The sequence below is a fragment of the Lynx rufus genome, unplaced genomic scaffold (assembly GCF_022079265.1).
Source record: "Lynx rufus isolate CCGP_SWC_20201006 ecotype Redwood Valley unplaced genomic scaffold, mLynRuf1.p SCAF_15, whole genome shotgun sequence".
NCBI classification, from domain to species: domain Eukaryota; kingdom Metazoa; phylum Chordata; class Mammalia; order Carnivora; family Felidae; genus Lynx; species Lynx rufus.
The window spans coordinates 33,295,018-33,309,404 of NW_025814829.1; the positions used below are offsets into that span (position 1 = coordinate 33,295,018).

Here is a 14,387-nt window from a genome sequence, read left to right on the forward strand (position 1 = left end):
TCGCTTTCATGAATAAGTTTATGGCTGAGGAGGATGCTTTACGACTCTAATATGGGAGGTAGCCGTAATCTCATTGTAGTGATGTTTTTGTGGGGATATGTACTGATGTCATACATCAACAGACACACTGATACAGATTTCTTGCTGTACATTGGCATCTTAATTTGGTAGGAACAGCAAATTCCCATTCGTTGTGTAGGCTGAATCTTTTGGTGCTACCACATTGAGAAGTGGTGAGCTCTTCTTGTTTTTCACGGTGGCTCCCATTGACTTAAAAGCAAAGTCTGTTCATTTACACCTAGTGTTCTGTGTTTTGTATGGGCACCTTAGGCCCAGCGGTTTCCATTAGATCCTCAATACTTTTGACTCCATACTAAATCATAAATCAGCCAAGGTTGTAGATAAACATTGCTTACAGTAATTTGTTCACATGTATTTATTTACATTGTACATATTTATAATCCATTATGGTTTTCGGAAAAAACAAATACCTTTTTCCTGTGACCTGTTTTGATCTGTGATCCTTGCTAGGCTTTGGAAAACCTACTCCCTGCTGGGGATCCCAATGTGATTGTTTCTAGAGCTAGTTTCTTGGAAGGTAACTTATTCGGGATAACCAGATCTGGCTGTTGCCTCAGAGATACTCTGTTCCTGAGAAGAGGGAGAAGGTATTTTCTCCCTGTAAATGTGGTGATTTGGTGACATCCAATAGTGGACAAATAGAGTTACAAAGATTCATCGGAGAGTGTTCAATGAGGAGTACAGTTTTTAGAAATTTTAGAATGTTTCTTAGTTTCTCTCCTCTTGTGTTTTGTTATAGGAATCTAAGGTTACGTGATTTGGGAATTGTTATATTCTTTTAATATTCATAATAATCCTTTTTTACTAGGTGAGAGTCAGCCATGATGGGAGATGTATATCTCAGGAACCTATTCTAGTGTAAGGTCGTCATGGATGGGAATGATACATAGGTCTTTTGTCCTTTTTTATAGTCTGGAAGAGAAGAGAGGAGCATTATTATTAGGAATGAGTTTTCTTGGGATGGTGTTCTAGAATATGGAAGAATGTTCAGAGTTCAAATGTGACTGTGGTAAAAATGTGGTAAAAAAAAATAGGATGAGCTTGTAATTTGTTGTCCAGAGTGGGACACTTCTGAGAAGTAGAGAGGGCACTTTAATAAGTACAAGACAACAAGCTTAAACTAGGACTGCCTCTGGTACACTGGGGCCATATGGGCCATTCTTCCTAAAACAGTTGTTTCGGAATTTACCTTTTGAAGTTTCAAAAAGATGGGTTTTCCTTGAAAGGATTTATCTTTTTTTTTTTCTCCTAGTTTTATTTATTTGAGAGAAAGCATGGGCGAGTGGGGGTGGGGGAGAGGGACAGAGAGAGAAGGAGAGAGAATCCCTTCCCACCCCCATGCAGGGCTTGACCTTACAAACCATGAGATCATGACCTGAGCTGAAATCAAGAGTCCGACGCTCCACCTACTGAGCCACCCAGGTGCCCCACGAAAGGATTTATCTTTTAGGAATATGCTTTTATGAGAGAAATTAGGGGCTACCTTTTTGTTAAAAACATCAGAAAAGACTTACGCTACCTAAAAGTAATACTGACATTTTATCCTTTCAGTGCATAGCTTAGTTTTCCAGCTGTATTACCATCTCTGAAACACACTGTGATCCATGAAGAATGCAAAACATGGAACTGGAAAGGCAGTTAAAGCTTAGATTTTTTTTAATCCCCCCTCCCTGTAAAAGCCTTTACGCCTGACTAATTAATCCTGCTGAAAGACCTTGTTGACAAATACAGATCGGAGTGTCAGACAGCTTGCAAATTCATTGTTATTTGAGAGGGGAAATGACTTTTAAATATCATGAGATTGTCTGGCATACTGGGTAAGTGGAAGATATACTTTCCTACCAAAAGGTCTGCAAACCCCAGAGACAACCAAGGGAGAGGGCCTGTGCTAGCAAAAGAGCAGGGAAAGCTGGCAGCCAGCCAAGCCCCACAGGTATGCAGTGAAACAGAGGGTTGTAGAGGGATTGTGGTGGCAAGTGCTCGGGGTTTGGATTTAGAGCCAAAATGTGAGGAGGTGATTCACTCCATAACATCTCCTCTGAGTGTAGTATTTTAAACGGTGTTTCAAAGGTGTATTCATTTTTCACACTTGTGATTTAGTTTGCCAGTGAAATGAGCCAGAGGGGCAAATCTTAATATATAGTCTGCTGTTTCAAGGTCCTTCAGTAGAGTTAGAATGACATGGCAAGTATATCACCTCTCAGAGAACAGATGTAGAGGCTAAGTGATCATTATTTTTATTAGTACCATAAAAATGCAATCAACAGGTCTTAATTTACCTTGAAGGAAAGTTTTCTGAGGAAAACATAAAGAGCTGGATTAATGACTTTGAAAAAAATTATCATTTGATTGTAATGGGATAGTGGAAACCCCTTTAAGGTTCCATAAAACCAATAATTTGGTGATTAACTGGTAAGTGTATTTTATCTAATATGAAATTGAGAATTATAAAATTATTCAGTAGGTTTTTAGATAAAAAGTTTATATTGTTTTATGTTTTTAAAATGAAATGCTGGTTACTTTTCATATCCTTTGTCCAGAGAAATTAAACTATATATATATATTTAAAGATGAAAGAAGATTTACTTGATTGTTAACATCTTATTTCCTTTTTAAACTTGCATCTTTTCATTTGATTAAACTTAGCTATGAAGTTACCATGAAATTTGTAGAAACCTGGCCAAAATGGTGCATGGGAACTGAGCTTCTTGACATGTTTCTCTCATCTGTTGGCCCGTTTGAAGGATGTAGGTTGCTTTACTGCCATGATGGCCTTGATATTGGAGCCTTTGATGTTGGTAGACTCTCATCTGGTAACCTGTGTCATTTCCTCTTCCTAATACGTGACTTGACTTCCTTTGCAGTTGTGGGAGGGACATTTTCCAGGTGTACGCAGCAAACCAGAGAAAATAATTAGATGATCGTAATCACAAATAGAAACTGAGAGGTCAGTTTCTTATATGTAAGATCTCATGTGTGGAATATTCTTCAATGTCTCCTGGGAGTAGCCAGATCTACCTTTGTGTGTGTGTGTGTGTGTGTGTGTGTGTGGCCTGTAAATTGTGGATTAAGAGGTCCCTGGGTGTTCAATTGTAGCAATTGTAGACACAAGAAAGAATCTATTAAGCTGTCTTGAATGAACCATTTTAGAGTAAATGAGATGTACATTTTGAGAATAGCATCTATTTCTGGTCTGTGTAAGGGATCTCTAAAATCACTCTCAGTTCAAGATTTGTATTTTTATTCGATGGTGGGATAAGAATTCTTTCCATTAAATCTTGAAGATTAGAGGTAAACTGTATTAATTTGGATAATTTTGATTAGTTTTAAAGCATTAAGGGAGACTAATTGGAAAGGTGTCTAGTTATTTAAGTTTGAGAAAAAATCTTCTGTATCAAAGTGTCATTTTATTGTTATATTTTTCTTTTTATTATTTGTATTTCATTTGGTTGATTCAAAGTTGATGCTTTCAGGCAGGTTCATTTTAAAAAGGAATATTCTTAAGTTGGTTCACCACTTAATAGCCTAAATCTATTTTTGAGATGAACTTGAAGTGTGTGCACCATGGAGTAGTGTAAGATGACAAAAACAGAAAGCCTAATTGAAAGTAATTTTAAATTTAAAGCAGGATTTAGCGCAAGTATCCACTAGGTGGCACCATGAGAACCCTAAATCTTGTTACTGCGATTATTCTAGGCCCTCTTGTATTATGATAGAGTATGCTTATTCAGTTAGAAGTTCCTTTTTCTCTTAAGTGCTTATCTGCCTAACGTTTATCTATTTTCCCTTGTTAGTTGAATTTTCTTTGGTGAAGGAGTTTAAAATAGGTAAAAAAGAACAGATTATTATTCTTAAGAAACATAAATGAGAAGGTGTCATTGTATGTGTGCATGTAAAACAAATGATGCAAATTATAAATATTGACTCTTATAAACCCTAGGGCTATTGAGGATAATATTGGATTTTAGGGGTTGGGTGGGGCAAATAAAAAAAATTGATAATATGTCATGGGAAGTGTTTGAGAGTAGAAAGAACATCAAGAATGACACAGATAAATCCCTTATTCCACAATTAAAAATTGGAATTTCAGAGAAGTTAAGTCATGTGCCTAAGACAGTCTGGGCACTCGGGGTATTCAGTAGCAATCATAAAAAATATATTTTGAAAGAAGAGATTTAGTTTTATGGAGAGGGAGGCAGTGAGAATACATATTTGGTATAGAACTCCCAGTGTGAGCGGCTTGTGCTCTGGTAGCAGGATTGATTTGCAGAGATTATGGAGAGTAGCAGCGTAAGAAGTTCATTAGATAGGAAGGAAAGCCAACTCATAGATCCTTGTTGTTCATGAGAAGATAACAGTATTAGGGCTGTAATTTTGATTGATATGTTACTTTCTGAACTTACTCCGTTTTTCACCAAATATGCAGTAGATATTCTCATCTTTTTTCATAAATTTTCAAGGGTGAAGCAAAGACTTGTCCCCAGGACATTATAAAAATGTGAAATATCAAAGGAATGGTACTTCTTAGTAACAGTGGCTATTTCTAAATGATAAGTTGATAATCAGGTACAGAATCTTAATTATGAGATTTGGGTATTCGCCTAAAATCATATTTATAAGGGCTTGTTTCTTAATGGAGATTGATATGTATGTCTTCTCCCTCAGGGTGACCTTTGTTCTGTTGGCTAGATATTTTGCTTTGTGTGTGAAGCATGAGTCATTGCTACTAGGAAAAGTAGAAATTCCCTTTCGTTGACTGAACCTCAGTGCTCAGTGAAAGCTATCAGCTAATAATAATGAGGCCATGTATTTTATATATAGTTGACCATGAGAGACCACCTGTTGTTCTAAAGGAAACCGATCTCTTTTTGCAGATGGTCTTCAAATACAGATTTCTGATAGTTTATAGTATAAAGATTTATTCTATAGCAACTCAACCTTTTCCCCTGGTGCCTGTCTTTCAGAGGTGGTGTCCTAGACAGATTTCACTAGACTGCCCTACTCTGAGCAGTTCAAAGCACAGAAGGTGAAGGTAGGTAGGTGAACTGGGATGCTATATAAACCCCTCATGTCTGTAGCTGCTTTTTAACCGGTCACCTGGGGCCCTCTAATAGCCCTGAGACTTGAATCTCTGTGATATGAACCTGGAGGCAGAACGCTTTCATAGAACCTTTGACTCTTCCCCCTCCCATCCCTTCCCAAAAAGGCTTAGGTTTTTGTCTTGATGGTGTTGGTGAAGGATGTACCTTTTACTCTCATGATGGCTCCAGAGGGCCCCTTTAAACATGGATTGACTTCAGGTTGGTTTAACTTTTGACAAATAGTGTCTGAATTGTCAGTTGTTGCCCTGCCTTATCCACAGTGTTCTTCCTACTCACCTTAACTGAGAACCTCTTGTTTGCTGCTCTATCTTATTAGCTTTCTTTCTGGGTTTTAGGAAGCTAGTCTCCACTTTCCGTGATATTTCTATGTAGCTTTGTATAAAACAGGTTGAATGACAGGACTGTGAATTCAAGGAGGTGAGCAAGCACTGTGATAAGTAGCTGTATTAAGGATATAAGGTGAAAAAAACTAGGTACTGAGTGTGTGTGTGTGTGTGTATGTGTGTGTGTGTGTGTGTGTGTGTGTGTGTATGTGTGTGTAAATAATTCATTACTGTGGTAGTGAAAGGGGAGCGTTCTTGAGGTGATTGGGGAATACTTCATTGAGAAGAAGGGAATTTAGAAATTGCTTAAATGCAGAAGAGATTTCCTAGAAGATGATTGGTTGCAGTGTATGGTTGAGATATGATAGGGTTCAACTTATGATATGGTTGAGATACGGTAGGGTGCATCTTAAGAGGAGAATTAAAGGAAGAAGGTAGGCGAGGAAGAAATGTCAAGGGTTAGTCTGCTTCAGACAAATCTGTCTGTAATCATTTCTGTCTTCTCTCTTAAGTTAGGAATTCCTTGGCACTGGCTGCTGGGTGATACGTATGGGCCTATATTGCATAAATTATGTTTGTATAGCATATATTCGTTCACAAACAAATTCCCAGTTTTAGCCCTTGTTGTATCTCCTTTGATAGCCTTCAAATACAGAGCCTTAAGAGCTTGTCATACACATGTAAGCGATGTGGTAAGAGTCACCTGTAATCCCACCATACAGAGAAAATTACTGTTAGGCTACCTCTCTAGCCTTTTTTTCTGTTTTTGTTTTAAAATTAGAATTATAGTATATGTATATACTGCTTTGCAGTTTATTATTTTTGCATAATAGATCATGAATACTTTAGCATTAAATATTCGTTTGTAACATAATTTTTAATAGCTGTATAATATTTTATCAAAGGGATGTACCATAATCTCTTATTGTTAGGAATTTGTTATTTCCAAATTTTCACTAATTTTTGTGATGATTATTCTCAAATATAGATCTTTGATCGTATCTCTGGTTATTTTTGGTATAATTGTTGAATTTCTGGGTCAAAGGTATAAAGATTTTCTGCATCTGAATATGCATTGTCAAATTGTTTTCCAAAAGGGTTAAATCAGAAGTCTTTTTGCTTCCCTTTGTTCCTCTCATAGTTGGGCTAGAAAAATTCCTCTTTCTAACATGCTAGTTTTTCTTTGCTCACTTTGAAAGATTCTTCATTTAGAATTAGGTAGAATTTGAAAAGGAAATTATTTGAATATTATTATTAATTATTACTTTGTTTCATTATCTGATATTCTTCCCAGGTATTTTGCTGGTCTTGCTCTTCTGATCAATTTTATGTAATCATGATTTCCTTTGCTAACAAAATAAGATTGGAAAGGTAAGAGAGGAAATAAGACTATGCCACTAGATTTTTGTGGTCAAAAGCCAAGAAACTGAGTACACATAATTTTACCCCTTTGCCCTTTGGTATTATTGTTCCTGTTAGAAAGGAAAATCAGGCAAAACATGAAACAGTACAGTGTGATAGATGATGTGAAGGTTATAGTGACAAGACACTGGAGAGCAGACAAAAGATCTATAACAGTGTTTCCTTTCTTTTATGATTAGCTGTATAAACCAGAACTTATTTTTTAAACTTTGTCTATTTGTTTATTAATATCAATGGACCAGGTTATATAATACCCCCATTTAAGGAAATAAGTGTGCATTGGAATATATAAAATGTTTTGAAATCATTAAAAAAATCTTTTATGAAATTTATGTATTTCTCAGAACAGTGATTAAATAATTTTGTAGATTGCTGTAAAAGATTCTGATTTTGAAGAGCTGTCTGTACAGTTGAAATGTCAGAGATTGAAAAGATTTCCACCAGATCCAATGAATCTCTTCTCAGCTTGTGGATTTAATGAAGTGTTTTGCTTTTAGAGAACAAAATTAGTTCTTTATGGGCATTCCACGGATTTGAGAAAAGCCCCTGAAAACAGGATATGTTGACAGGGTGCCAAAGTAGTGTCTAAAGTTGATTTGAAATTTGAGTTTAGCTGCCAGTAACATGTTTTTACCCTAACTTACTTTATTTGAAATGAAGTAAGCAATTTAAGTCTATAATAAGTTGACAAACTATGGCCTGTGGGCCAAATCTGACCTGCCACTTGTTTTTATGTGACCTAATAGCTAAGAATGGTTTTTACATTTTAAAATGATTGACAGTATTCAAAAGGATATTATTTTATGGCATGTGAAAATTACATGGAATTCACATTTCAACATCCATAAATAAAGTGTTACTGGAACACAGCCATGCGTATTCATTTACATATTATATGTGGCTGCTTTTGTACTACAACAACAGAGTTGATTTGTTGTGACATAGATCATGTGGCCCACAAAACCTAAAATATTCACTCTCTGGTCCTCAGAAAAGAAGTTTGCCGATCCCTATTCTAGAATTGTATAGTCTAATCTACCTTTAAGTTTGGCTTAGGATATGATCTTGAGGAAATAATTTTCTTTTTAATATATTGTCTTTTCTGAGGAACTTGGAAGTCAACATTCAATGGTGATGCAGATTGCATAGCTGTTCCCAAATTTAATTTGTATGTAACTCTATTGTCAATCTTATTGAATGATACATAGATCAGTGGCTCTCCAAGTATGGTCTTTAGATCCTTGGGTATTCTAGAGATCTTCTCAGGGGGTCACCAAGGCAGAAATTATTTTTGCAATAGTCTAGGAAATTATTTGCCTTTTTCACTGTGTTGACATTTGCACTAATGATGCAAAAGCAATGATAGGTAAAACTGCCTTGCCTGAGCGTGAATCAAGACAGTGATACCAGACCATAACAGGAATCATGCCGCATACTTGCAGTAATGCCAGTGCTCATTTTACCTAAGAATGCCCATGATAAAGCAGTAAAAGCTATTAATTTTTATCAAATCTCCACCCTTTGCTACATGTCTTTCTTATATCCTGTGTGAAAAAATGGAAGTATACATAAAACACATCTGCCTAACTGAATTGCCATGGTTGTCTTGAGGAAGAGCACTTGTTTGAGCTATGAACTAGCAGCTTTTCTCTTGGGACATCATTTTTGCTTGAAAGCACAATTGACAGACAAACTGTCATTATTCAGATTTGGGTATTTGGCAAATGGTTTTCAAACGCAAACAAAGTGAGCTGACACTTTAAGGAAAACAGCTGACAGTGTTTGTTGCCAATGATAAACTTTGAGTTTTCAGTGCCAAATTAGAATCCTGGAGAACCTTTTTTTTTTTTTTTTCTTTTTTAAAGTAATCTTTACATCTAATGAGGGTTTTGAACTCCAGACCCTGCGATCAAGAGTCATACGCTGTACCACCTGATGCCAGCCAGATGCCTGAATTTTGGAGAACTTGTATCTGCTACTTTGAACTTGACAGTTCCCCAAGACCTCAAGAATATTCTGCTGAGATTGGTGGTGATAGTAACAAATGTGATTTGTCACTATAACTCAGGGAACCAGTACTTTCAAAATGTCCAATGTGTGATGCACACATTCAGTGTGCAAGACAGATCAGTGGAGTTGAATGTAATAGAAACAAATTTCACTGACAAGAATTTATATTCTATATGGCAACTAAGCTTTAAGAAACTACCACTTGTCAAGTTTTGGTATAGTATCAAAAAACAATATCCACAAGTATTTGAAAAGGCTGCTAAAATATTCACCCCATTTTCGGTTACATATCTATGCAAGATCTTTCTCAAATCTTTCAACCAGGGCAACATCCGACAACAGATTGAGTGCAAAATCATAATACGAGAATCTAGTCATCTTCAATTAAAAAGATTTGTACAAATGTAAAACATTGTCACTATTCTTACTAAATACTTTTTTGCTTTGGAGAATATAGTTATTTTGAACAAAAATTACATTAACATGTAATGGGCTTTAATGTTTACTTAAAAAAATTAGTCTATTTTAAATAGATATTTACAGGTATAATCCACAGGTATATTTTTTAGATATTTACAGGTATAATCCACAAAAAGAAGCTTTTTTGAGGTTCTCAATTATTTTAAGAATGTAAAGGGAGGTCCTAACGCCAGGAAGTTTCATAACTGTTGTACTTCATGCTCATTTACCATGAAGTCAGTTTTGTGAAATGGGAGAAAGAATTTTCATTGCTAAATATTTCAGTACCACCTAGTATTCATTTTCTGTCAGAAAACTAAGAGGCAAATACAGACCAAACCTCTCTCCAAAAGTTTGTGGAAGAGAATGAAACAAAAATTTCTAAAAATTTAGTTCTTTAAAACACACACACACACACACACACACACACACACACAACACCAAATGGTGTACGTTTTCCAGATATGGATTATCTAAAAGCATACCTCTGAGGGTACGTTGTAGAAATAAACAATCATTACATAATTGCCATAATAGTTGCAATTGAATGATAGCCTATTATGCTTTATATGCATAAACTGTATTCCTCATTTAAAGTTCTGCATAGTAAGTAAATTAAGTGTCTTGGGCTTGGTCACATAGTAAGTTTTAAGAGCTGGGATTCAGGCCCTTGTTTTTGTCTTGCCTTGAGGCTCTTATTCTTTTTTCTTTATTATAATGCTGTTGTTACAAGGTTTTGTGGTAAAGGCTCTTCATTTTACAAGACTAGATAAAGACTTGTCTTCAGTTTTAGTCTGATAATTAAGGCAAAGGAGATTATTTTCCAGAGCTGAATTCAGTAAGCTAAAGCAAATGGCCAGGCACCGATCTCCATCAGGCAATGACAGCCTTCCTAATCGACTCGAATAGTATGAACAAATGAATAGTCAGCATGATTTGTATTCTTTTTGGCTGATTCTTAATTTAATATCTATTTATATTGTGATCATATTTCTAGGTTTCTCCAGTGACAGTGATTTGATATCTCTTACTGTGGACGTGGATTCTCTTGCTGAGTTAGATGATGGAATGGCTTCCAATCAAAACTCTCCCGTTAGAACTTTTGGTCTCAATCTTTCTTCGGATCCATCAGCATTAGGGGCCATTGCTTCTGACAGCGAACAGAACAAAACAGAAGAAGAACGGGAAAGTCGTAGCCTCTTTCCTGGCAGTTTAAAGTCCAAGCTTGGCAAGAGAGATTATTTGGAGAAAGCTGGAGAATTAATAAAGCTGGCTTTAAAAAAGGAAGAAGAAGATGACTATGAAGCTGCTTCCAATTTTTATAGGAAAGGAGTTGATTTACTCCTAGAAGGTGTTCAAGGTACAGTTTTATCTGCATTAATATGTTTTGGAATGTTCTTATGTTGGTATCTGGAAAGAAAGTGTATACATATAACTGTATCTTGTGTATAGTCCTATGTCCAAACGAGACTCAAAATGAGAAATTACTGAAGATTAAATGACCTACCTTTGGGGATGACTGGGTGGCTCAGTCAGTTAACTGTCTCTTGATTTCCTTTCAGTTCATTATCTCACAGTTCGTGAGACTGAGCCCCGTATTGGGCTCTGTGCTGAGTCTGTGGAGTCAGACTGAGCTTGGGATTCTCTCCCTCTCCTTTCTCTCTGCCCCTTCCCCACTCCTCCACCTCTCCCCCATATAAATAAATAAACATAAAAAAATGACCTAAATTTGGGTAAAAACTTTTAGTTACATGGAGGGAAGGCAGGATCAGAGCTACTTAACACTCTGCTTTGATCAATTAACCAACAAAAACAGGATTTAAAAAACTCAAATCTCCATGTCTCTTGTATGAATAATATTCTGTTTTTTCTGACGTGGCCAGTGTTCCCCAGCCTTCACCTCTCACAGGAGTATTCACAGAGATTTAGTGCATTTACTCCTGCTGGCCTGAAGAGAAGAGATGAAATGTAAAGGTTCTTGGATTTACCTACTGTTCTTTTCTGTTTTAGTTGCCATAAATTCTCAGCTAGTTACTGGGGTGATTTGGGACATTTAGAATGAATGTTTCTAATGTCTGTAAGTAGAACTTAACCTTTTTTTTTGCCTCAGATTTTTTAAGTCATTTGTCTTTTCCTTACAAGAAACAGTAAGGGGCGCCTGGGTGGCTCAGTCGGTTAAGTGTCCGACTTCAGCTCAGGTCATGATCTCATGGTCTGTGAGTTCGGGCCCCATGTTGGGCTCTGTGCTGACAGCCCAGAGCCTGGAGCCTGCTTCGGATTCTGTGTCTCCCTCTCTCTCTGCCCCTCCCCTGCTCATGCTCTCTCTCTGTCTCAAAAATAAATAAAAACATTAAAAAAAAAAAACAAAACAGAGTAAAGCATACCACAGTTAGTTACGTGACATTGTGGACACAAAAGCCGAAGGCTGATAAGACCTTCTTGATGGTTTTCTTTCCAGAATGTCACCATTTTTACTGTTTTCCTGTCATCTTTGACTTGTTAGAACCATTCCGATGACCATAGTCTCCTGTAGCACGAACGCTTTTTTGCTGTAGTACTTCCGCCCTCACCATGCTTGGTGTCCTGTCCTCCAGAAGTGCTCTGCTTTATGAGAGTTTAAACTTTCAGCCTTCTAACGTGGTAGATGATGAACACTTGGCTGCATGGACCGGAAGAGGGCATGTATCTGGTGGCATCAGTGCTTCTTAACCAGAATTTTCACTAATTCGCTTGTTTTTGGCCCTTACTCTCATTTCCAAGCTACCCAGTGCTACACGTTCCCAAACTAATTTACAGTGTCATGTAAATCAGGCAGCTTTCTTGAGCTTCCTAAGTCAATAACCACTCATCCATCTATTTTCATTTTGTAAAATGTTGTTGTTGCAGTCTTCTCTTGGAGTCTCTTTGTCCTTGGGGGCTTTTGCCTTAAAAATAATTCTTTTACTGCCATGTTAATGGGGTTTCAGGAGGGAGTATTTCTCCTGGTTTGATTGATACATCATTTTGATACAAATTTTTGTTTTTCTTTTTTTTATATATATTATTTAGGTTTATTTATTTATTTTGAGAGAGACAGAAAGAGCACGAGCCAGGGAGGGGCAGAGAGAGGGAAGAGAGAGAGAGAATCCCAGGCAGGCTCCACAGAGTCAGTGCAAAGCCCAACATGGGGCTCGAACTCATAAAACCGTGAGATCACGGCCTGAACCGAAATCAAGAGTCAGATGCTTGACTGAGTCACCCAGGGGTCCCACAAATTTTTGTTTTTCAGGTAGTGTCATATAGTCAGTTGGGGTTTTTTGTTTGCTAGTAGAACATTCTGGTCTTTAAAGATCTACACATTTTTCTTCTTTGTCTTAACTCTCATTTTGGGTTGGGAGTTTAAAATTGGGATAAGTTGCAATTAGCTCTGATATTTTCACTTCTTTTTTTTTTTTAAAGATAATTTTGTGCTAAAAAGTCACTAGTGTTTAACTGACACAGATACATCAATGTGATCTTTTTCTGTCTAAAGTTATTTGCATTTAAACTTAGAGTACTTCATAATGTTACCACTTGATGGCACCAGAAAAATAAAAATCTTTACTTCAAAATGAGAATTATGGATCCATATCAGCAAATAACAAAAAAATATCATTTAGGTAGTTATTTTGTGATTATGATGGTGAATTATTTCTCACCAGAACTTGATACTAAATATAGTAGACTTCTGTCTTAAGGAATGTTACCATTTAAACATGTTTTTCCGATTTAACATATGCCTGTCTTTCTGAAACCACAATATCCATTCCTGCCCTGGATTGGTTTTTGTTGTTAATGTTCCATAAGAACTAAAAAATTATACTTGACTAATTGCTTTTTAGTCTTTTTTTTGTTTATTCAATTTTTTATTCATACAAACTGTGAGAATCACAATCACAGAATTCTAATTTTTAATCAATATGTAAAATAACCTTTATTTCAGTCCTTGTGGTTATACTTTTAACTATGTGTTAAATGTAGCGTCAGAGCAGTGCTTCTGGTTCGTATTTAAAAGTGTAAAAGCTACCTCCTAACAGACACATGGACGTTATTGGTTTTAAAAAAATTTCCCCCCAGTTTTATTGAGATATAATTGACATATGACATGTAACATTATACTAAAGGTACTCAAAGTAATGATTTGATATATGTATGTTTTGTGAAATGATTACCATAAGTTTAGTTATATCCTTTTTGTCACATAGTTAACAGTTTTTTTTTCTTGTGATGAGAGTTTTTAAGATCTACTCTTTTAGCAACTTTCAAATACATGATACAGTATTTTTAACTATAGGCACCATGTTGTACATTATGTCTGCAGCATTTATTAATCATATAAATGGAAGTTCCTATCTTTTGGCCACCTTCACCCACTTTACCCACCACCCCTTATCCCTCACCCCTGCCTTTGGTAACCACTAATCTCTTTTCTGTTTCTATGAGTTTGGTTGTTTTTAGATTCTACACATAAGTGAGACCATATACTATTTGTGTCTTTTCTGACATATTTCACTTAGCATAATGACCTCAAGGTCCATTCATGTCACTAATGGGTTTCCTTTTTTTTTATTGCTGAATAATATTCCCGTGTGTGTGTGTGTGTGTGTGTGTGTGTGTGTGTGTGTGTATGTCTTGACTATTGTAAATAATGCTGCAGTGAACATGGGAGTACAGATACCTCTGAGATAGTGATTTTGTTTCCTTCTGACGAATAGCTAGAAATGGAATTTCTGGAACATATGGTTGTCCTATTGTTAGTTTTTTGAGGAACCTTCATACTGTTTTCTGTGATGACTGCACCAATTTTACATTCCCACCAGCAGTGTCCAAGAGTTCTCTTTTCTCCGCAACACTTGTTATCTGTTGTCTTTAAAAATTTTTTTTAATGTTTATTTTTGAGAGAGAGAGAGAGAGAGTGCAAGTGGGAGAGGGGCAAAGAGAGAGAGAGAGAGAGAGAGAGAGAGAGAGAGAG

At 36.3% G+C, this 14,387-nt stretch overlaps 1 protein-coding gene across 6 annotated transcripts in view; it reads left to right on the forward strand.

The window, feature by feature from the left end:
* Positions 1-14,387, forward strand: part of RPS6KC1 (ribosomal protein S6 kinase C1) — a 179,752-nt gene that overhangs the window by 44,144 nt on the left and 121,221 nt on the right. For 4 of the 6 annotated variants that reach the window (XM_047076832.1, XM_047076833.1, XM_047076834.1 and 1 more), the window contains one exon: positions 10,395-10,757. In XM_047076832.1, the coding sequence (XP_046932788.1) occupies positions 10,395-10,757 (363 nt within the window). Of the gene's footprint in view, positions 1-5,065; positions 5,114-6,810; positions 6,878-10,394; positions 10,758-14,387 lie in introns of those variants that run through there. The other 2 variants (XM_047076836.1, XM_047076835.1) reach the window with 2 other exon arrangements.